At 43.9% G+C, this 23,739-nt stretch overlaps 1 protein-coding gene across 27 annotated transcripts; it reads right to left on the bottom strand.

Moving 5' to 3' along the window:
• Positions 1-60: 60 nt before the first annotated feature.
• TPM1 (tropomyosin 1) lies at positions 61-19,966 on the bottom strand. Of its 27 annotated transcripts, none has more exons than XM_064722521.1 (10): positions 19,588-19,841; positions 18,825-18,950; positions 18,520-18,645; positions 12,219-12,352; positions 10,908-11,025; positions 10,425-10,495; positions 9,537-9,612; positions 8,949-9,011; positions 8,616-8,685; positions 790-1,016 (listed from the first exon to the last, which is right to left on the bottom strand). In XM_064722521.1, exons 1-10 carry the CDS (start codon positions 19,699-19,701, stop codon positions 934-936), a joined length of 981 nt encoding a protein of 326 aa, XP_064578591.1. In that variant the 5' UTR covers positions 19,702-19,841; the 3' UTR covers positions 790-933. The 27 variants fall into 27 exon arrangements, with proteins under 27 accessions (XP_064578568.1, XP_064578570.1, XP_064578576.1 ...); XM_064722503.1 differs by lacking the exons at positions 790-1,016; positions 18,520-18,645 and adding exons at positions 5,778-5,812; positions 7,235-7,313; XM_064722522.1 differs by lacking the exons at positions 790-1,016; positions 9,537-9,612 and adding exons at positions 7,101-7,313; positions 10,102-10,177.
• Positions 19,967-23,739: the final 3,773 nt, after the last annotated feature.

The raw sequence follows: 23,739 nt of genomic DNA, 5'->3' as shown, positions 1-23,739 counted from the left end.
AGACACTGCACAACACACAGGAAACTGATGTGATGAAAAACAAACCACAGGAGGACAAGATTTACAAAATGTCCTAAAATGTGCATTTTATTTCATATCATTATACAATGTTTACATACAGGTATATTTTTAAGACTGCTCAAAGAAAGTGTGAAAAAAGTGAGGCAAATATCAGTTTAAAAATTCCTCCCCTACCCCAAACCCCCACAAATAAAATACATTTTAACACAATCTCTTCCAAATTAATGTTTTGTCCTGAATTTATTGAATCTTTCATTTCAACATGAAAAATACAATCGAATGAAAACTCAAGGTGAAATGCTGACCTACACTTCTGTATTGAGTTGCAAGAATACAATTTAAAACCTTCAGAAGCCTTCACTTGTCTCCACTGCTTATATATCTTCGTTTTACTGAATTAGAAGGCACAGAAAGTCCAAATTCTCACAGACCAGTCAAGTTCTGATAAAAATAAATTACTGTGCTGGACAACTCCTGACTTGTCTGATATCAAACAAAAGACTTCAAGTAGAACCTTTTGTTCAAAATAGCACCATTTCCACCTGATTTCTCTGGGACACGAATCATTCTTCTTGTGTAAAAACTGTAGTTGGCACTTGAGGTGGGACACTTTCTGCCACAGCCAGGATTCTTCAAAGACTAAGCAATTGCTGAATTGCATACCAAATTGCTGAACTCTCTACAAAGTGTAGGTAACATTTTTGTTGGGAAATGGCACGTTTAAACCATAATGTAATGTCATTTAACCCGCATATGGCTTGCCCATTTTGGTGTTTCCCTGACCCCTGCTCCATAATTTAGCAGATGTTCTTGTGACTGGTGAAACTAAAATAAAGACATGTTTATGGGGCTTCACGGCAAGCAGGTGTAAAAATAAACAAACAAATAGTGTGGTTGCCACTAAGAAGGTTTTCACATGTTGTTTAACTCCTGTAAAGTTTGATCCAGCATCTGATGCATATTAAGGTTTTCTTCTTTGGCATGCGCCACTTTCTCTGTTGTGGGATTAGAAAATTAAAACATGAATAGCAGTTCTTTGGAGGCACTGAACATGAAGGCATGCAATCATCATTTCTCTCAGAGGGTTTAGAAAGTTAAGAAATGTGCATGCTCATAAATATCAATGTTTCCAGATAACGCAACTAGAGAGAATTCCAAATTAATAAAACAAACAGCAAGTAATGCAAATTTGGAACTGTTCACAGATGCATTCGTTAAGAAAATGCACTGCCAACAGAGAGACAATGCTCTGGAAACTCATTGCTTATAAGTAAGATAAAAAAAGCAGCTTTTTTTTTTCTTTTTTTAAGTAGGCAATAAAGAAAATAAGTTCTTTGCAGCTACACAATTAATAGTTTCATAGATTTCAAAAACACAAAGAACAAAAAAATTAAAACTATTTTAGTTTTCAGTGAAGTGACCTTTAAGAAATTTATTTCCTTTAGAAAATAAATTAACTCTAAGTTAGTAGCCTTATGTTGCATGCACACTTTTATAGGACAATCACTTAACACACATAGTTAATACAATAAATGAGCAAAATGTTCTGGTGGTGCATCCCACCAGGATCCAGTAATAGCAACTTCATACTATGCAAGCATACCTTTAACTCATTGGGTATTGTCAGATGGAGCTCCCATTCTTTTTTTTTTTTATGTCAAATACAAGCCAAATTCATAGTAAGGCAAAATTATCTTATCAAAGTCTCCAGACAAAACAGCTGTAGTATCCTTTAAGTGGGTTTTGAAATACAGAAATATGGATTCTAGTGAATATTTTTCTCTCACTGTGGTAAAAATCTTAGGGCCAATTCATGTTGGATAAAGTGAGTGCCTTTCTGCAACACAGGTTGTTATTTTTTGAATACTGTCAGTGAAATGCTGTAGCTCTTTACTTAAGTAGAAAGAAACTACTGCACAGCAGAAGAGCTTAGTGCTCCTCCAAAATAGATGTGCAGACACAGAATGAAAAGCCTCATCCAGAAGAAGCATTTCCATATTTTTCCAAGATAATTTCTTTCATTAATTTACCACAGAATTAACAGGGAAAAAATTAAATGTTTAAGTTTCTTGCTTATTTCTACAATTACTGATTCATTTTTAAAGGAAATTTGGAAGGAGGTGGTTTCAAACAAGTTAACAACATAGTCCCACTAAAGTTTAATCCTCATTCAATGCCAGCTTTAGTTCATTAGTTAGGCGACTGTTTTGCTCAAGTTGCTGGTAGAGTTGGTCTGTACAGGCAGCAAGCAGGTTAGAAGAGAAAAAAAGAGGCAGAATGAAGACAGATTAGACAGAGAAAACAGTTAAATAAGAGTTACTAAAGAAACTGGTCACATGACAGACAGTTCAGTAACATAGAGAGAAACATTTTACCTCTGTTTCTAGAACTCTAGCAATAGCTGCTCCTAGGAACAGCTATTGTACATGGCAAGCACTGGCTAAGAATCCTGTTGTGGGGAACAGCTGTGAGACAAAACTGCAATAGAAATGGAAGAACTGCAGCTATACTCCTAGGAGCACTAAGTCTTACTTTACTCTTCTGTACAGTGTGTGAATTTGTTTTATGAGTGCCATTTTTCTTTGCAAACTATTTAAGGTGTAGTGGAACCTCATCTGCCAGTAGAGAGAAAGCAACTGCACCACAGCCAGCATAAGTAACAGCAGGAGAGATGCAGTAGGCAGCTACCACCAGGTCTGGCTCAGCCCACACTCCTTTCCTAGGAAGTCTGATGGGCTGAAATGTTATTTTTGATAGGTAAATACTCCTGCTGTTACTGGAATCCACACATTTTGATACCTTTACGTTGCTGAGTTTTATTTTGTACGAAAACAGACTCACATTTGGTGAAAATGAAAAGGAAGGATGAACACTTTGCTCAAAAACAGCAAACAGAGAGGACAATTTGTGTTGGAACAGAACGGCCACAGCCATGTTGTGACAGCACATTAAGTGAGAGTTGCTCTGCAGAGTGAAAAAAATGTTCCACAATGGCTTTTGACTACCTTGTGCTCTCAAATTGTCCATGCTCTTCTCAATAACTGCACTCCTGACCTCTTGATCCCAGATATTCCCCTGCAGGAAATGACTGTTTCTGACTGTTCCACAAGCTGCCTAACAGCTTCCACAGGAATCCCCTTCCCCTGCAGGCACTGGGCACAGCAAAGGCAAAGCTGAGCAGGGAGCTGCTCTGCAGGATGTGCTTGCATGCTGAGCAACTCCTCCCCAGCCAGCTCAGTAAAGCCAGGGCACTTCACAGCTCTGATCCTGCACCAGTAACAAATGGATCTTGTCCCTCTCACCAGGATAATGCCACATACATGTGGGAAAAAACAAAGCCTTAGAGTAACTAAAATTTCACTTTGTCTAGCAAAATGTATATAGCTGTTATTCAAAAATGAATCATGTGAAATTACTCTTAGTATCATCGGAGCAATCTCCTCTCTGACTGAGGCAGAAGTTTACATTATTTCTCAACTTCCAAAACAACTAAATCCCCCAGTAAAGCAGGGAAAGCAGTTCCCAAGAGTACAGTGAGCCCTGGATTCCCATGGGCCGTGTGTCCATGTGCTCCAGAGGCAGAGGCTGGCTCTGCAGGAGCCCCAGCAGCCAAGCAGAGTCAGCAGAGCTCAGCAGAGCCCAGAGCCAGCCCTGCACCCCTGGGAAGAAGCCTCAGGCACAAAAGCAGCCAGACATGGCAGGTACAATACCACAGGTGAGGGTGACAGGAGTGCTGAGCAGGGAGCCACAGCAGCTCCCTGCAGTGAGGATCAGAGCAGCAGGAATTCTGCATGCAGCTTCCTGGGGCTCTGCACTGCACTGCTCATTTCCAGTGCTCTGCCATCCCTCAGTGCAGGGCTGATCATGTGTGACTGACACAAAAGGCAAAATTATAATACTGATGTTTAAAATTACTGTGTTAAAAACTGACAGGTCCTACAATGGATTTTGCTTTTTTGTTTACTTTTCTTAAGAGACACCACTATTGCAAGTAATTGAGTGGACAAAAAACTCTGCTAAAACAATGAACCAAAACACAATAGATTAAGAAGCTGGAGATGCTGTAGCATATTTTACTCTGGCTCAGATGACAAGTTACAGTTGACCAAAATCCCCTAACTCCTGCATTTGTGAAGCTATTAGCCTCAGTCATTTTACAAATGCTCATCCCATTATATTTGGTTAACTTTTATATATCCCATTCTATCTGGTTACCCTTCACACACAGCCACTTACTGTGGCAGCTGAGGAGTAGTAAATTACTGAACTTGATTACTTGAACTGTGTGTGATTGCTGATTTGTATCCTGTATTTGGGGGTCTGCCCCCAGCCAGCAACATTAGGATGTGTCAGAGGCAGAGAACTGGGAAATGCCAAAGTTATCCAAGGATGGCAGGCCAGGAAGGGCATGTATCCATCCCAAGCCTTACTGGGAAAACAAGTTTTGAGGAGGGGAGAAAATCTACTTTAGACTGCACTGTCTTGAAGCTGAACAAGAAAGAGACATTTACATTATTCTAAAAGTTAAGAACTACAGTTCAGCTATGGTATAAGGAATTTATTTAGCTTTGGTGACTTAGGAACTTTAGCAATATATAGAGTTAGAGTATCACCAGAAATCAATCTGGTTCTTGCTTCCATGTGAACTGGAAAATAACTTCTTTCACTGTGATGTAAATAAAGTTAAAATAAGGCAATAAACTCCTTAGTTGCAAATAATACAAAAAGAGCACAAGATGTCAGTATTTAATGCTTCATCCTTAATCAGACAGTGACAAATCAGCTGAAACCAGAAATCCATGATGTTCCACTTTGCAGCAGAGTAATTTCATTAATAGCATCATCAATAGAATTTTCCTACTCCAGCTTTGAAACATTTCTCATAAATCTGCAATTCAAACTCACAAGTCTGAACTAAAGCTAAAAAGCTACTGAAACCTCCCCAATGAACTTCCAATACTACCATGCCACTCAAGAAAAATATATTGTAAAAACCCCAGAATGTTAGCAAGCATCATCTTTGCTGAATAACTGAGGTGTGAAAGAGGAAAAACCTTTTTTGCAAGACATTTCAAGGATTATTTTTGGGTGAAAAAAAAATTTTAAAGTTTATGATGCTGCCTCTTTAAATCTGTTTCAAATATATAAGTTCATGAACAAAGACATTTAAATAGAGATAAGAAGTCTTCAGCATAAAGCTAGGAAAAGATTTCAGGCTTTAAAGTGAAAAATCTGGTTCCATCAAGGATGTAACTGCTCCCTCAGCCATGCTCCCACGACCAATGACCCCAAGGAAGTAGTGACCTTGCAAATTTTGTCCTAACAATAACAACTAGAAGAGTTCCTATTACATCTATTTGTCATTTTATCTGCAGCAGAGTTTGAGAAAAACTCAGATAATAACTGGTCAGTTTTCACACACTGCACTTGCTGGCTTGGCATTGTCAACGTTCAGGCAAAAGTGTTTTCAGCTAAAAAATGAAAACACCAAAAAATGAAATCCCTAATGGCATAAAAGGGCAAATTTTATTAATAACTTAAATAGTTACTTAAATAAATAAAAGGCAAAGGAATAGCAAAAGGGATACAGCTGGGATATTTATTTTACATTGAGAAATGTAGTTTCTGTACAGCAGAGCACAAACAGAGCATGTTCTGAGACAGGTGATAGAGGAAGAGTCAGCTAAGCTAGAAGACAGGACAATGAGCCCATGAAACATCCAAAGCTTGGAAAGATGTTTTATCCAACCCGATGAAGATGTCTTTGGAGAACTGAAGCAAAGAAAATTATCTGCATGAAAAGAAAAAGTGAGATAAGGCAGAAAATGAAAAAAGGTGCAGTAAAGACTTTCAAAAAAAGCAGCAATGGCACAGCAGAGCCCAGCATGCTGAGATGACTATGCTAGAGAAACTGCACACCATGCTGGGACTGGAATGATACAGACAGGTCCTCATATACCAGTAGACTACAATTTTAAGTCTGTTTTCCACTTAGAAATATCCCAAATTGAAGAAATATTGTAATCTCTGTATAAAGAGGAGGAAAAAAAGAAATCCATTTGCTTGATAAGCCACTAAGCAAAACCATATGTTGGGGAGGAATTTAAAAACAAAAAATCAAAGCATACAAAGCAGGCAACATGAGACCTCTACTAAAATGTTGGTAGAGAGAAGGAGGAAAGTAATGAACAGACATGGGGATAAAAACAACATGAAGAAAAAGCCATTTAAAATATGGGTGCAAACAAAATAGGTTTCAAGCTGTAAGACATAAGCAAACCTTATGTCCAGTTGAAAGCATGCCTGGGTTTCCAAAAGGGAATGCTGGGACTAAACATTGCTAAAGCTCCTAAGCAGCTGAGAGCCAGAGCTCTTCCCCTGTCCCATGTCAGCTGCAGTGTCCATGCATGGGAAGGTGGAGGTGGCACAGCTGACCTCTGTTCAGAGTCACTTTGTGTCAAACTCTGCACTGAGCAGTCACACCTTACTTACAGCTGCTGACTCTCCTACTTTCCTGCCACTCTTATTTTTCTCCTTATGACTAAAGTTGGTATTACCACAGTTTTGGTGTATGCAAATAAAATTACTACTGTTATCCAGAAGAAACCTACAAATTGTTGCCTTTATGGGTTGAAATGACAAGGTATTTTCAATCCATTTCCACACATGGAATTCAGTGATAACAACTGAAATTTTCAGAGCAGTTATGAAAATTTAGATAAACACTTTCTACTGTCATTAACAGAGAATACAGCTAAATCTAAATTTCTCTGACATTTTTGCAGGAACTTTGCCAGAGCAAAAATTGTGACAGCAGGCAAAGGAATACACACTGAATGCAACACGTACCACAGCAATTTTCTTTGGTAAAACAAACATGATGTGCCTGGTAGATAATGTTTGAACAGAGGTGAACTGAAAGGATAAACACAGAGCTACAAACAAAGGGCAACCACAAGACACAAGGATTGCAGACACAGAATCAAAAAGTAACCACAAGCTTACAAAATCACCATGAGTATTTACCAGGCTTGGCACAACACTCACCCACACTTTGCCAGGGTAAAGCAATTGTTCATGGTATTTTGTACACCTATTGTCTCTAAAGGAAAGCATCTCCCACCACGCAGGGAGCATCATTTCACAAGGGCGGAAGTGCGCAATCAGTGAGGGCAGGGAAGCAGCAGCAGGCACGGGCTGGGAGGACATTTACATGGAAGTCATATCATTGAGAGCGTGGTCCAGCTCCTCACTGATGGCTTTGTACTTCAGTTTCTGAGCATAGAGCTCATCTGGTGTTCCCCCAGCAAAAGCAGAGGTGTGCAAGGAAATGGAGCAGGGTCATGGGATGGAAGGTGAGGTGGTGAAATGGGGATACCATCCAGAAGCCATAGGAAATGGGAAGGGTGCACAGAAAGAAGTGTTGTGACAGAAAAATGAAACAAAATTAGAGAAGAATAAAAGAAAGAGAATAGTGAACAGTTCTACGCAAGAAAATAGTGAACAGTTTTATGCAACAAGTTCATTAACTTCACTGCCAACGGGGCAACCTGTGATATACAGAAAACCAAGAAAAAAGAATACAAAAGAATACAAAAGAAGCAAAAATCCATGTTTCAGTGTCATGGATTTTTGTTTTAATGCTTTTTTGTTTTGATCAAGAGGAGACACAGGAGCTAGGGAGAAAAGATCCAAAAATGGGGCTCAAGGAGGATGGTACCATTTTCTACCATTTTTTTTTAAACCACTCTGGCTTGTGTGATTTCAAACTCAGCTTCTTACAGCAATTTTTGTTCCTTCTAAACACTTATCTTTCTTCTCTGCTTCCTTCCTGAGTCAGGGATCATAAATTTTCAGCAGCTACTTAGGCATTTCATCACCTTCATGCAGAATCCAGCCTGCCACGCCATGCAATTTAACTTCTTCAAATCCTACACTTAGTGTAATGCCTCTAAATAGCAAACTCCACAGATCTTCAAATTACAAAGTCCTACTGAATTGTTTTCTCCAGAGGCAGAAAGCACATTCTACTACTCTGCTGCAGTTCTGGCAGATTTATCAAAACCTTACAAACAAACCTCTGAAGTTGAATAATCCTTCTGATTATGTATACAATCTATTAGCTTTACCAAAACCCAATAACTGGTCTATGTCACAAAATGCCTGCCCCAACCCACACTTAACACAGTAATAAATTAGGTTAGCTTGCTACATTCCTAACTATTGCAAACATAATGCAACTCTTCATCAGCTCTTTACTAAGATGATAATAACACTTGTCACCTGATCATTTACCCTGTAACATTTATATACTTCCAAATAGAAGAGTATAAAGCAAAAAAATGGAAGGAGTCTTGAGAACATAAGAGAAAAAGCAACAGGCAAGAGCAAAACACTGTTCACCTGAAGCATTGAAGATATTAATACATTTCATTTAGAAAATATTTTGTCTACTCTTTAGGCAGACCCATTTATATAAGCAGAACAAGTCAGCCCAGTAGAATTGGGTAATAAAAAAACCCAATAAAAACCCTCACGCAAGAGAAGAATGAGATATGTATTTCCACAGGAAGTAGAAAAACAGCCCCACATACCTTCTAGGTCATCAATGCTCTTCTCCAGCTTGGTTACTGACCTCTCAGCAAACTCAGCACGGGTCTCAGCCTGCAGTCAGGACAAATACAGACTACTTTAGGAAACACACACAGTACTTAGGAGTAGAAAAGAAATAATTCAAGTGAGGGAAAAAAGCACTGTGAGAAGAGGCAAATAATAAGGCTAATATAAACCAATTTCTAGGGGAGATATTTAAAAGCAAACTGTTTCCAAAATGGTATGTTCACCCTTCCAGCATCAAAGTAGTGTTGGTACTAAAAGAATCAAAGGTGCACTGGAAAATATGTTGCAAAGAACAGCTCTCATTTTACCTCCTTCAGTTTGTCAGTCAGAACTTTAATCTCCTCTTCATACTTGTCTTCTTTCTGTGAGTACTGTAATTAGAAAGAGGATCACTGGTATTAGATGGGTATTCTAAATATACCCAACAAAACCCCACCTTGAAACTCTTGTAACAGATTATGTGTACACAAGAAATTGTTATAGGTAAAACAAAATTAATTCCACTTGGAAGGCCGTGGTTTATTACAAGAGTCAAACTTTCCTTCAGTTACATTCCAGTGCAATATGGTGGGAACTTTGAGAAGAAATTAGTACTGCAGTTTTAAAGAGGAATGTTTTTTGGAGAAATTTAATGTTAGTGCACAATGCCATTCTGAGGGACATTCTATAATTAACACTTAATCTTCTCAGAATACTCAACAGAACCAATGTGGCCAAATAATACTGACCTATTTGGAATTACAAAATATGCTATGTATGGAACTGAGTAGTAAATCCAAATGCCTCTACTGACAACAGCCCTGGAGAAATGCTGCAAAGTGATTGGCATACAAAGAAAACCCCACAGGCCAGATGGCAGTGTAAGGGACACATTCTCACAGAAGTCTCTAGCCTACCTTCTCAGCCTGAGCCTCCAGCGACTTCAGGTTGTTGGTCACAGTTTTCAACTCCTCTTCAAGCTCAGCACATTTGCTGTTATTTCGGAGGTAAGGCAGGAAAGGGGAGGATGGAAGATTCAGTCAAGCAAAAGAAATAGGAGAAAATAGGGGGAAAAGATAGAGAAAAATGAAAACCATTACAGGGCAAAAGAATGGCCTCAAAAGCAGCTGATCCATCACAGACTGAAAGCAGCTCTTTGTGATGCCAAATACCAGTTCAAGTGCACATTAAGACAATGACCAGACAGAAATTTATCTACAGCTCTTGGCTTACACAGAAACATTTACAGAGCTTTTACACGTGAGACAGTTCAGCTTCTTTTGGCTGCACAGGAGATCAGTTTTAAAGATAAAAATCAATAAACAAAAAAGAGACCAAAGAAAACCACCAAAGCGAGATGCAAAGAGAGAGTAAAGAGCATAGCAAGGACTTATTTGTTACTACTGAGTGAGCTAACTGGCTATGGAAGCTGAAACACTTGGGTTGCAGTTAAACCTAAAAACTGTTTATTAGTATCAGTACCTTATCCTCTGCAGCCATTAATGCTTTCAAGGTTTGATCCATTATTCTTAACTGTTCTTCCAGCTGTCGGACTTGGCTGTTAGTGAACACATGAAATGCACAAAAGCCATTCACAAAATCAGTGTGCAGGTACAGCATGCAGTGACAAAACACGCGCACACACACAGAACACATTTACTTTGGCACCGACCATTTATCTCACCATTACAGTAAATGAGCAAAACATAGCTTGGAGCTGAACACACAGTGTGCTGCCAACGTTTCATGCAGTTATAGTTCTCTTCTAGCACCTCACACAGATCCCAGGGCAGGTCCACACTTACCTTTCTGATAGCTCAGCACGCTCCTCAGCGCGCTCCAGGTCGCTCTCAATGATCACCAGCTTACGAGCCACCTGCAAGGACAGGCAAGGCACAGTCAGGGATGTTGCTGCACTGCACCTCACCTGCTCCTAGAACCTACCAACAGGAGGCCAGGCCTCTTCATTTCTTGGTCAACACATGAGTTCAGATTATGTGATATCTTCATTATTCATTTGAGACTTCGTTACTGACATTTTTCAAGGCCTCCCTTTCATTCACCAGAACGTAACTGGTGAATGGAAGATCACCAGTTTAGTGAAAGATCTAAGCTCAGATCTCCTGTCACCTTGTCCCTTGAGGCATCTGAGTGCCTAATTTTCCTTCCATAGCTGTGGAGAGGGGTGTTTGTGAACTTTTGAAGTTAAAAGGCAAAAGAGAAAAACAAAAATTCCAGGCCCAGCCTCATGGGCTTCAGAGAGAGATGACCTGCACTCAAGGACTGACCTCTTCATACTTGCGGTCAGCCTCTTCAGCAATGTGCTTGGCCTCTTTGAGCTGGATCTCCTGGATTTCCATCTTCTCTTCATCCTTCTGGGCCCTGTTTTCAATGACCTTCATTCCTCTGAAAAACGTGAAAAACAGGAAATGCAAGGTTCAGGGTTTGCCAGTTTATCTCCAGCTCTACTCCTTGAGGTATGTGACTTTCAGACAGTGGTATTCAGGTGAGTGAAGCACATCAGACACATGAGTCCTCACACCATAGATTTAGTCCTGTGCACTTAAGAAGTTCAAGGAACAAAACATGACTTAGGAAGAAAGAAAAAGTGTGATTTGTTTAGCTCTTACTGTAATTCTACTGTAGAATTCTTTTTCATTTTAAACTGCAGGAAAAATTCCTCTTACAGAAAGGTTAACAAAGGGTGTTGCTTCTACAGACCTAATAAGACTGAAAGCAGCTGTGCTTTTACACTCATCAACAGCATGTAGAACCCTTGCAGAACTGAAAAGAGCCATGTCTATGGGCCAGACCCCCCTGGGTTTTGCCATGTCAGAGCCCTAGAAGCTCCCTGTGCTCTGTAAAAGCAAAATTGAAATCCTTCATAACAAGAAACACTGTGTTGCACAGGCCTGATATAAAATTACCTTATATGTTTCAAAACTCACTGTGAGTCTCTGGCAAATTTCTTTTGAACAGACTCCATTCTTAGTAAGGTAGAAGCACACATGCAGAATGTGTGGGTTTCTTTCACAATAAAAGGTTCTATCACAGGTAAAAAGCACCATTGGAAGAAGACAGAAGATCTTCCAAAGTCACGAAGCTCGAGTTCCTAACTTACACTACAGACTTCTGGAAATGTGAAGGAATTATCAGTCTCTTTCCTTTCTTCACCCTCACATACCAATCTTGCCAACAAGAGAACCAAAACCTCTTCCAGCACTTCACTACTCTCCAGGTGAGACTTTCTACCCACAATGAAAGCAAGAATCACCCAACAGCACAAGAATGTCACAAGGAGTTGTCATCCGACCAGAGAAGTCTGGGCTGGGCCAAGGAGTTTTCCCAGGATGTGACTGATACATCAAAAGATCTACCACACTTAAATGTCATCTTCACAACTGGAAAAGAATCCAAGCCCAGATACTTTGGACATTTCTACAGACAAGCTGTAACTGAAGCAGATGTAGGCAAAGGAAGAGCAGATTACACATATTCAGAGACCTAGGAGTGGTTTAATTTATGTCCCTAACCCACACCCTGGCAATTATGATCTTTGTCATAAGGGTAACAATCCATCCAGGTGTGGCTCCACGCACCTTTCACTCTCATCTGCAGCCTTCTCAGCCTCCTCCAGCTTCTGCAGGGCAGTGGCCAAGCGCTCCTGAGCCCGATCCAACTCTTCCTCAACCAGCTGGATGCGTCTGTTCAGAGAAGCTACTTCACTCTCAGCCTAAGCACAGGAAAACCAGAAATTAATTCATAGTAAGGCACACATCTTCCCTTGTACAAGGTTACCCCATTACCTGCTAGTGCCATTTAACAGCACTTTGTCATTTCTGACTTCATCCATTAAAAAGTCCATACACAGAGATGTGCGTGATTGAATTGTGAAGTTATTGCTTAACAGAGGAAAAAAGTGATTAATGCTTGCTTTCAACGAAGCACATCAAGGACTGTACAATTTGTACTAGAAAGAACTTCACAGGAAGAATTATGCACCATTACCCAAATATTTTCTGTTATTGTATTTGCAGGCATTAATTACAGACCATCCCTTTTTCAAATCAAACCAACACAAGCTAATTACTCAATTCTTCTGTTACCCCAATTCCTTTATTTATGACCTTTCACCATATTTGGCAAGAATTGTCCCGACATTTCCTTGAGTCCTGTAAGAAGGGTTCAGTGTAAACATGTAAAAACACACCTGGATCAGCATTTGCAACGAGACAGCTGCCACAGAGAGAGTGTGAGAACATTTAAAAAGTGCCCCAACACCCAGAGGTTTTGTTTACAGGCAAGCTGTGCAAGAGTTGACAAAAAAGGCACCAGCAAGGACCCTACTACAGGCAGCAATCCCTTCAAACATCCTTTTTTTTTCCTCCCATAGTTCCATCCTCAATCTTCCCCTAAATTTGCCTTTCTTAAATTACCAGCTCACTTAACTTTCTGTACAACACCTGCAACTCATCTGCCTCTTATCACTACAAGCTATTATATATTACAGCTCCAAACCTAAGTTTGCAATGTGAGTTCTAAAACATTCTTCTTATGGTAACCTCATCATTAAACTTACTTTCTTTCAACACTATATTAAGCACAAAGTATACATAAAAGGGTAACTATTCTAAAAAGTTTATTACTTCAGAGAATAACACTTAATTAGTACTGAAAACATTTATTATATATATTTGCTATATGTGAGGAACTACACATCTGAATTTCCTATGACGTCTTCTGAGGGGAAAACCAACCCTCTGACAAAAGTGGATACCAAAAGTATCAGTTTGGTAGTTTTTCTTCTCTAACCAGAGGTAGCTGGATAGAGTTGTCCATATCAAAGATTTTGCTGTTCATAACACAAAAAAGAATAACTTACAAACCAGACAAATAAAACAACCTTTGGCATAAAAGTAACAATGTCCAGCTAGAATGACTGAAAGTAACACATGAACAGGGAAGCAATTATATCTTTGAACATTAAAATGCATTGGCAGTGAACACAGAACCAGAAGGAGAAGAGACTTCACTCTTAGAGATCCACATTAATCCAAATATAAAGTATTTAGCTATGTAATCATAAAGTAGTATTGAAAATCTCTGGTTTTGGACTTCTGGCTTTAAAACAGTAAGAATTTGAACTTTCACATTTAAGAAAAGAAAATGACCCTTCATAAAGGCTACCCTAGGGAAATTTGTAATGTTCAAGTTAATTATTATCATGTCAAGACTGCTCATCATGATAAGAGCAGAAAATGTGGTTCAAAACACAGGGTGACTAAAGTTCAAGTTTTCACTTCCTGCTCCAGTAACTCACTAAGGATTTACCAATCAGCCTTATATGGCCCCATTACTCTTCTGCAGAGCAGGACTTCTCTCCTTATATGGCAAGGAAGGAAAAAACCCCAGTGACATTCGGGGCACTCCCACTGCTACCATGCAAACATAACCCATGTTTCTGCCGTGGCACTTACACACCACATATTTTTACAATGAGTGATGACATGGATAAGTTGCCACTGGGTGTTAATTATCACTATTATAAGGGAGATTCTGTTTTCCAGAAGGAGGAAGAAAAATGCATTTTGAAAAAGTGGTTACCAACAGCCCCTTGAGATGCAGGTACTCAAACCAAGATTCTTCTTTAAGGGAATGGCTGCTAATCACAGCCTTGAAACTTTTAACAATCTGGTAAAACAATCAAAAGCTGGAGGCTGTGCTATGTTCTGGCCACAGCTGTAGCTTTTTTGTTGCTTGCATGTTTGTACCTTGCACAGGAAGAAGCAAACCCTCACCTAACAGCCCTGGCTGGTCACATGCCATACATGCACTGAGGAAAGAGCAGATTCACACCTCAGCTCTTGCTGCAGAGCTCTCACAGCCTCCCTCCTCAAGCATGCAGAAATACAGCTGCAACAATAAAACCCCTCATCTGTAGCCAGCCCTGCAGAAAAGCACACGTCTACATGTGCCTGAGAGTTCAGCTTTTTCAGCCTTTATTCACCCCAGCACTGACCCCTCCACACAAAAACCTAAATACCATGTAAATGTACTCTGCAGAATTCCACAGCGTCCACATAAACCAACTCCAGGGAAGAGACAAACATTAACCTTTAGGGTCCTAAGCCTTACTGCAATGTAGCTGAACTCGTAAGGGAAGGCTCCACCAGAAGGCTGTAACCACTCCTCCAGCACTATTCCTCCTGCCACAAAAGTTACCAGCAAAACTTTCCTTTTCAATAGAAATTCCTTAATATGCCGGTCAGAATAATACATGTTACTGAAAGTAGGAATTTTTGTGTCCTTTACTCCACAAAGCTTAGAAAACAAGCACAAGTTTTTTTTAAAAAAACAGAAACCCTTATGAAATGACTTATGGCTCTTTGCTGAAAAAGCCAGATATGCCAAGTGATCTGCAAGAATGCAATAGTTACACAAGCACAAGTGGCCATATTTTGCTCCAGAAGGAAGATCACCTGCAAGTAATCAGGAGGCACTTCCTTTGAACTTACTGTAGAAAGGCCCATATTATAAGGAAATAAAATAATCACTATTTTTTTCTATTGCAATAAACCACACAAGAGCTTTGCTCTTTTGCTTTGTTTTTATGCAACCACTGAAGACACTAAAACTGCCTCAAAGAACACTGTACATTTTACAGCAGGAAACATTCAGCTACAGCTGCTGGAACTCCCAAAGGTCAGTGATAAGACAAAGAACAGCCCTATCAGGTTTTTTTTTATTGTGATTGCCACCCATAATTACATCTCTCTGCTACGTAAGCCTGTGCTGCTCACACCTGATCCTGCTCTGCCTAAAACCAAGCCTACTGTTCCTTTCCCCTCTTGGCGAGGGGCTTTGGCGAACAGCGCACACTGCAGGTGTTCAGTGGCTGGGGTTGTTGGGGAGTTGTCAGGTATCATCTCAGGTGCACTCCTGCGTACTTCCAACAGCCGCCATGCTGACTTCCCTCACAAATGAACTCGGATAAGAGAACTAGGACTTGTGGGGAGAAACACCCCGTAAAACCTTGCTCATAGCCTAATACAAAACAACTAACCTCAAACATCTCGCCTAAGTGAGAGCTCACTCCAGCTCGGGGTTCTGCTGTTGCCCAGCACACCCAGCGCTGTCTCTGGGCGCGCTCACCTGGGCCCGGCCCACGCAGCACTCGGGTTACCGAGCCGGGGAAGGCAGCGCCGCGGGCCGGCCCCGCCGCCAGCCCGGCAGGTAACAGCCACTACCCCGGCAGGTAAGAGCCGCCAGCCCGGCCGGTAACAGCCACTACCCCGGCAGGTAACAGCCGCCTTGTCGGGCACGGCGGTGAAGGAAGCGGCCTCCCGCCCGCCAGCTGGGGAGGCAGGCGGAGCACCGCGCCCCGGGACCCGCGCCCCGAGCCCCGGGCCCAAGCCGGGCCGAGGGGCGGCCCTACCTCCTCCCGCAACGCCCGCTCCTGGTCCACCTCCCGCTGCAGCCGTCCCGCCCGCTCCTCGGCGGCATCCGCCTGCTCCTGCAGGCTGCGGATCTTCCTGCGCACAGCCTCGAGCGAGCTCATCGCCGCCATGCCCGCACCTCGCCCAGCCCGCGCCGCCTCCCTCCGCCCGCCGCAGCCCCGGAAGTCCCCCCGCGCCGCAGCGCTCCGGGGCGGGGCTGCGGCACCGGGCTGGGACCGGGGCGGGGACGGAGGATGGTCCGGCCGTCCTAGGGATGGGCCGGTCCTGCCCGGGGATCGCCCGGTCCTCAACCGGGATGGGCCGGTCGTGGCAGTGAATGGGCCGGGCCTGGCCCGATCCGACAGCGGTTGGGGTGGTCGTGGCCGGGGATGGGCCGCTCCTGACCGGGGATGGGCCGGTCCAGCCCGGGATGGGCCGGTCGTGGCAGGGGATGGGCCGCTCCTGCCCGGTGGATGTGGCGGGGCAGCAGCGCCGCCTGGCGGCACAGCCCGCCAGCTGCCCCGGAGCGGCCCGGCCCCACCTTTCCCCGCACGCCGCCCCCAGATGAGCGGTGCCGTCAATGCCATCGAGGGACCCGCCAATGCTGCTGCACCCGGCCTGGCTCCTGAGACACGGGCAGGGGACAGGGGGCTGCAGCTGCCCCCTCTCAGCTGGGGTGGCTCCCGGGATGTGCCTGGCTTTGGGACATGAGTCATACCGGACAGGTAAGATTTTCTCGTCCCAGCGAAAGGCGAGTACATCCCAGCGAGCCGACACTCCCTCTCTGCCTCTGCCCTTTTCCTGAGGCTTGGAACTATCCAAACTAATAAGGTAAATACTGGGTCAACTGCAATGCCCTAAATATACTCTTCATTGACAAAGAAATCCCTAAACTGTCAGACATATTCCATGCATACAAATAAATAAGACATTTACCTCAATGAAAACAAGCCAGACACTCTCCCACCCTCCACCTCAGGGAAGACTGCAAATAAAATTGCCCTCAACTAGCTTCCAAACACTGTTTTCCAGCAGGGGCAGGTGGCATGGGAATCAGTTTGGAAGATCCTTAATTTCAGAAAGGGAATCTAGTAGCATTTCTCCAGTCTTCATCCAAGGCAAGCTATTTCCAAATAGTCTGCATACTTTTCCATATAAGGAATATCTCCCTTGGATCTATATGCGGTTCCTTTGAACAAGCTAAATAAATGTCCTGCTAGGAAGCTGCCTCTCCTATGGCGGCCTGCGCAGAGCAGACATCTGATCCACATTATACACGGATCCCTCTCCCCTGTTCCTTTGAACACTTCTGTTTGTTAAGTTCTTGGGTTCTCTTTCAAAGCTCTATAACTGAGTTGCCATACTGAAGCTAAACCTTTTCTTTCTTTATGCCTTTTAGAAGTAAAATAGATAAAAGCATGTTGTCCTCTATGTGAAGTTGTTTGTAATGTTTCCATTTCTGAAAGTATCATTCTTCCACTGAAATACTTTGCTTGCCTCATTTGTGGCAACTCCTTTTCATTTTGGCTTTGAGGTTGACTTTTAAAGCTGAGCTATAGGGAAAGGAGGGTGACTGCTTGGGAAATGCTGTAGTTTCATCTAATCCTGTAATTCAGACCTGAGATTTACTCAAGGAGAATTGAATTGTCCAATGGCAGCAATAGAGACCAAGACCTTAACTGCAGAGACTCTTATGGTTCCATGCATGCGATCCATTAAATACATGTCAGGAACAGACAGGTGGGAGGGATGAGGGCCTGGGAGAGGCACAAGCTCTTGCCTTATTACCATATAAAGTGCTGAGCTATATATATCTCCCAGCTTGCTCCCAAGATCCCTGTCCTCTGAACAGCAAAACTAGCAAGTATCATCTTCCAGACAACCTTCCGTCACACAAGACTGAACTTTTCTTTGACAAGTGAAGCAGTTCCACTGATTCCAAGGGAAAAAAACCCAAAAAAACAGGAGAGAACCTTTTCTCTCAGAGACTAGTGAGCCAAACCAGTATCTACCAGAAGTTCTAGCACATGCATACTTAGGAACAGCTCTCTTGAAATCAGAACTAGCAGCCCTTGCTCTTCAGGATCTCCCTCTCCTGCACCTACTCACTATTAACTCTCTGCTTCTGTTTCACTATCAAGACAGTATTGTTCCACCCTGAGTTGTTTTACCCATCACCTGAATAGATAAATCACCATTTCTTTACTTTCACGTCTAGAGTGGCAAGTACACATAAAAAGCACACGTCAAGTGAGCAGAAACCCAACCAGACACCTCTGATAGTGTGCAAACCTCATGCAGAGAGGCAGTGCTGTGTTTCCCACCTCCCTGTCCAGGAGGTGCCTGGACCCTGCCTCCAGCAAAGCTTTGCAGTGCTGCTGAGGAGGAGTCCAGGCTGTCCTGAGCAGAGGGAGCGTGTGGTTTCTCTGTTGGGCTTGTGGTGAAAGGGATGGGGGTAACTTACATCTGTGGCCTTTTTGTCAGCCAGTTCCAACTTTTCCTGTGCATCTTTAAGGGACTCGGAGTATTTGTCCAGCTCATCCTCAGTGGCCTTCAGCTTCTTTTGCAGAGCCACCAGCTCGTCCTCCAGCTGTGATGTGGGTGGAAAGTGGTGGAGAGGGGAGGGCGGGCGGGAAAAGGTGCAGCAGGCAGCGTGATCGTGCAAACGGAGAGGTGCGAGTGCAGAAGAGACAGAAAAGGACAGACAGACAGAGAGAGAAAGAAGGAGAGACAGTTAGATCCTCTTTGCTTGCAGCACGGGCACGATACCTTGGCAGCATTCTCCTCTGCGGAGAGGAGGCTGTCCTCAGACTTGTGAAGCTCTTCCAGCACTTGGTCCCTTGTATCCTCCGTCCCACGCAATTGCTTTTCCAATTGCACAATGTCACTCTCTAACTAGGTGCACAAGAGGAAATAGAACGCACAAATATGTTTCTCCCTTGGCTTAGAAAACGAAAACTAATTCATAACATCACTCTTCCTTTCTCCCTCCTCCTTCAGGATCTCCCAGAAAGGTGCAATCAATGCATCCCCCTCCCCGAATCGAGAAGCCCCAGGTGTAAAGGAGGGGGCTTGGAGAAGGACAGTAAAGTGGGGCATGTGTCCGGAGAGGGGCAGGAGGGCAGTCCGAATCGGGCACATCTGCTGAGTGATGCTGGAGTGGCCGAACACAGCTTTCACTGTCCCTTGCCAAAGCGCCGCACATCAGTGCTAGCCAGGCGTTCTGGGCAGCCTCTCTAAGCCATCCCCCTGTGACAAAGGCACAGAGGCCACGCAGCCGTCCCAGGGCCCTGCTCCCCGGCTGGAACGGTGGGGAAGGGGGAAGAACCTCCTGCCGCGCCCCCGGGAACCTCCAGCCTGCCAGGCTGAAGCTCTGCCTTAGGGAAAGTTCAACCAGTTCTGCAGGGGCGCGGGGGTGGAATAGAACAAAGTACGGTGAGGGGGGAAGAAGAGGGGTGGAGGTAAAAAAAAGAGAATAGTCTGGAAAGATTTGCGCCCCGGCGCTCGCTGCGCCCGGGCCCTCGGTGCAGACCTGCTTGCTTCTCTCCTCCGCTGCCTTCTTGTCCGCTTCGGCTTGCTCGGCTCTGTCCAAGGCGTTCTCCTTGTCCAGCTTCAGCATCTGCATCTTCTTCTTGATGGCATCCATGGTGGCGGTGGGCTAGGGCGCGTCCCCGCGCGAACTCCTTCCGAAAGAAAAGCTTGGAAAGTTGCGGGAGAGCCCCGAGTCCGGACGCAGGCCCCGGGGGAGCGGAGCGGAGCTGCCGGGCGGGGTTGGTCCGTGCGGGACGGGGCGCCGGCCGAATGCAAGCGGCGGGCAGCGAGCGCCTCACAGATATGTACTTTCCCAGGGGGCTGACTGCATTCCTCAAGACATCCAATACTTTTTTGGAAAGGGCTTTTTTTTCTTCCCTCCCTCCCTCCTCCTTTCGTCCCTACCCCTTTCCCTCTCTCACTGCCCCCCGGGTTTTTTTGGGAGGCACAGCTTTCCCATTCGCTGCCGCCTGCCATTTGACCGCAGATATGACTATATATGGGATGCGATGGGCGAGGTAAGGCGGGGGAGCAATTTGTTCCCATTTCCAAATAGGCAGGACGGGACATTTCGCTGCTACTCCTGGGAGAAAAAAAAAGGGAAAAAAAAGGCAGCTCGTAGGGGAGCGGAGGGTGCTAACGCTGCTCGCAGCGGGCAGCGTGTCTGGGTGACACCGGCCCCGTGCTGGAGCCGTCCCCGCCCGTGGAAATCAATCGGTTCTACAGCAGGAGGGTGGCGGAGCCGATCGCATCAGGCGGCAGGGGAAGGCGGGACAGCGGGGCACGGGGGCTGCAGGACGGGCACTGAGGGGTTAATCGCATGCACGTACGGAATGAAAGCGTTCCGAGACCTTCCCCCGGCAGCCCGAGCAGGAGAGGAGGAGGGGGCACCTCTGCTCCACAGCCAGGCTGCTGCTAGTGCGGGCAGCGCCGGGCACCAATCCCAGACTGTGCGGAGAGAGCCGGGCAGGGCTGGCATTCCGCAGGGACCCACGGCCAGGGCAAGGGGCTGAGTGCGACCCTGACCCCCAGAGCAGGGCCGGGGCACGCAGAGGTGCCAGCGGCTGGCAGAGCTTCCCAAGCGCACCGCTGTCTGTGCAGCACCTGGCCGGGGCTCCTGGTACTCCGCCTCGGTACTGCACACGCAAGGAGTGAACAAAAAAGCCAACGGGAGCTCCTGCGACACTCCACGGGAACGCTGCTGGGGCCATGACCGGCCAGGGGTATCCAGAGCCGCGAGGGAACGAGCCCAGGAAAAGCTGGGACATGCAATCTAGCCACAGAGGTGACTTGCACCCTTTCGTAATGCCAGCGAGGGACAGCAGCAGATAGACAATTAACAAAATTACATATAATTAAGTGAAGACCTATTTAATTCACTTCTGGCATGTCTCTCACAGTCTCATCAGCAGAGTGAGCAAGACACAACACGTTGTCCTCAGGACGCACGCTGCCTCGTACAGTGTAGAAAGTACAGGGATGTGCATGAGTCCCACAGGATGTGGGTTACACAAAGAGAAAATTAGGCAGCCTTTGTCTACACTCAATCCTTGTAGCAGAAAATTCCTCCCTGGTGCTGTCACTGCATCAGCTGAGCTGATGTGACTTAGCAGGAGGAGGGAATGTCCTACAACTTCTGGCCCATGGTTCTTACCAGGGCAGATAAGGGCTGGATTTGCAAAGCTGGCCTTGGAGGCCAGCTCCTGGGGAGCTTAAACAGGCTGCACCACAAAGCCTCAGCTCTACAAGATAGCAAAACCCCTGATGAGGGTTCAGACCAACAGTTACAGACCCCAGGTCCTCAGAAAAGCCATAATCTGAATTAACCTAGGAACTGTACAAAATTCAGAGGCTCACAACTTGGCATGGGGATTCATGTGTACTGCTCCTAGGGAGCAGAAGTCCACTGTCAATACAAAAGCTTTCCTTATGCCTACTTAAAGAAAAGCTGATTTCTCACTGCATTGGTTTAATAACCAAACTACTACAACAATAACAGTAAAAATTATTGAGTAAAACATTGCACTTCCACAGAATGTTTCCAAACACAAAAGTATTTAAAAAGTCTACAGATTTAGTTGCAACCACCTCTAAAGTGTAGTTTTTTTCTCTTTGCACCTACCTTGATTTTACACTATAGTTAATTAGAACAGATTGGGGCCTTTCTGGGGTAAGTATAGTGAATATTTAAAAGATACCTAGTTACATATTATTCAACAACCTGACTGCTTTGTTAAATGTATCAGTATGTTTTAACCCTAGTTTAGGAGAACATATTCCTCTGCCACAGAGGATGCCTTAAAAACAGAGAGTGCCATGGCTGGGAATTCACTGAGGTAGCTGTTCTCACTTTGGGGAAAGAAAATGTCTTGCGAAATTAAACAAACAACTGTCTGGTTAATTTGGGAGTGGTGCTGATAGGCTCCTAAAAGAATGCCTGTGCAGCTCCTGTTGGAGTTTTTCAAAAGAATGTTAGCCATGACATGGGAGCCTCTAGGATATAGGAGAAAGGATGAGATACAGGCAGAAGGAAAGGAATTCGAAGTTTTAAAAAAAATACCTAAAGGATGGTATCGCCTTCACAGAAAAAAAATAATCTTGAGATTCTACTTACATGAAAATATCCAGTTAATAAGCTTTGTTTATAGCAAGATGACCTGTATCCATGGGGCTGAACTGGCTGATGGTGATTTCATTTTTGTTTTCCTCCTAGAGAGAATACGAAAAGTACAGACATGTGTTAACATGCTTGCTATACCTTTCATTAACAATTTCAATTACTTGGAAACTTCTGTTCCAGCTGGCCAAGAAAGATAGGTTTAGAAATGAAATAGCTTGTATAGTCTCTCCCTCTTTAATTGATATGTGAAGACAGATTGTGTGCAAATTATTTTTACTTATTGAAAAAAGAAGGCAGCACAACTTTGTTTTTATGACATAGTACCAATTCTCTAATGTTACTTGTCACCTCTTGTTTTTCACCACAATGGCTCATCTCATCTCATCTCATCTCATCTCATCATCTCATCTCATCTCATCTCATCTCATCTCATCTCATCTCATCTCATCTCATCCCCTCTCATTGATAAATGATGCAGGAACTCCTTAGCAGTAGTTTCACTTTCTTCTGGGGAGTACCTACTGAACTTATTTTGAATTCTGTTAATTTAATTGGGCTCTTTAGAAAATCAAGACAGCAAACTCAAAACACCAAGAAAGGATAGCTAGTTTTGAAATTCACAACTACTTCTGTGAGCAGGTGATGCCACAGTTCAGGCTCACTGACAATACAGTAAGGAGCAAGGCTGAGACTTGCTTATAAAATGATGTTTCTGTCATGTCACCTATCCCTTGTCATGGGCAGAAATTTGCCTTGAGGAGGATTTGCTCTTTGGGCATTGATTGTGTTGACCATAGGGGTTTGATTCTGAGAACAGACAAAAGGGTAGGTGGACATAATCACTTGGAAAAACTTCAAACACGCCTTTGCAGTTGCTTTACCTACTTCTTATTCTTCTCCTGTTTTGGGTTGTGGGTTGGGGCTTTTTTGTGTGTGTGTGGTTTTTTTTTAAGGAATATACAGGAAATGACACCTAACAACTGGTTCTGCCAGTTCTATAAAACATGCCTCCTAAAAGACTATTAAGGATTCAAGTTAGGTCAGTCACAGTGAACTCACAGGCCTGTATGTCATTTGAAAAGTGGAGTGTTCCCTCACATGGAGGCAAATGTAAATGAAATATAAACCAATTTCTCAAAGGCCTCTGAGGCCTCTGCTGCCCTTGTAAAACAGGAATGTTCCTTTTGGACAAAGGAAGCCAACAACATGAGTGTAGGATATTATCAAAAATAGGAAATTGAAAACATCTGCATTCACCTAGAAAAACAAATAAAATAATACTGATGAAATCAGGAAGGTTTTACTAGTACAGTCAGCGTATTTTATCCTGTAAGGATCTCCAAGAGCTTTGCACTATAGAAACTGAGGGACAATATTTCTGAAAGAAGCATGAAAAGAGCAAATTTCCCCTGGGGAAACTGGTCATCTATGCTTCAGCCATCAGGGAAGAGAAGGCCCTAAAGCAGAAGGCAGGAATCCCAATGGCCAGTTCTCTGCACAGCTCAATAGGCAGCAAACAAGTCCAGAAATACC

The sequence above is a fragment of the Zonotrichia leucophrys genome, chromosome 10 (genome assembly GCF_028769735.1).
Source record: "Zonotrichia leucophrys gambelii isolate GWCS_2022_RI chromosome 10, RI_Zleu_2.0, whole genome shotgun sequence".
NCBI lineage: Eukaryota > Metazoa > Chordata > Aves > Passeriformes > Passerellidae > Zonotrichia > Zonotrichia leucophrys.
This window is presented reverse-complemented; position numbering and strand designations above follow the sequence as displayed.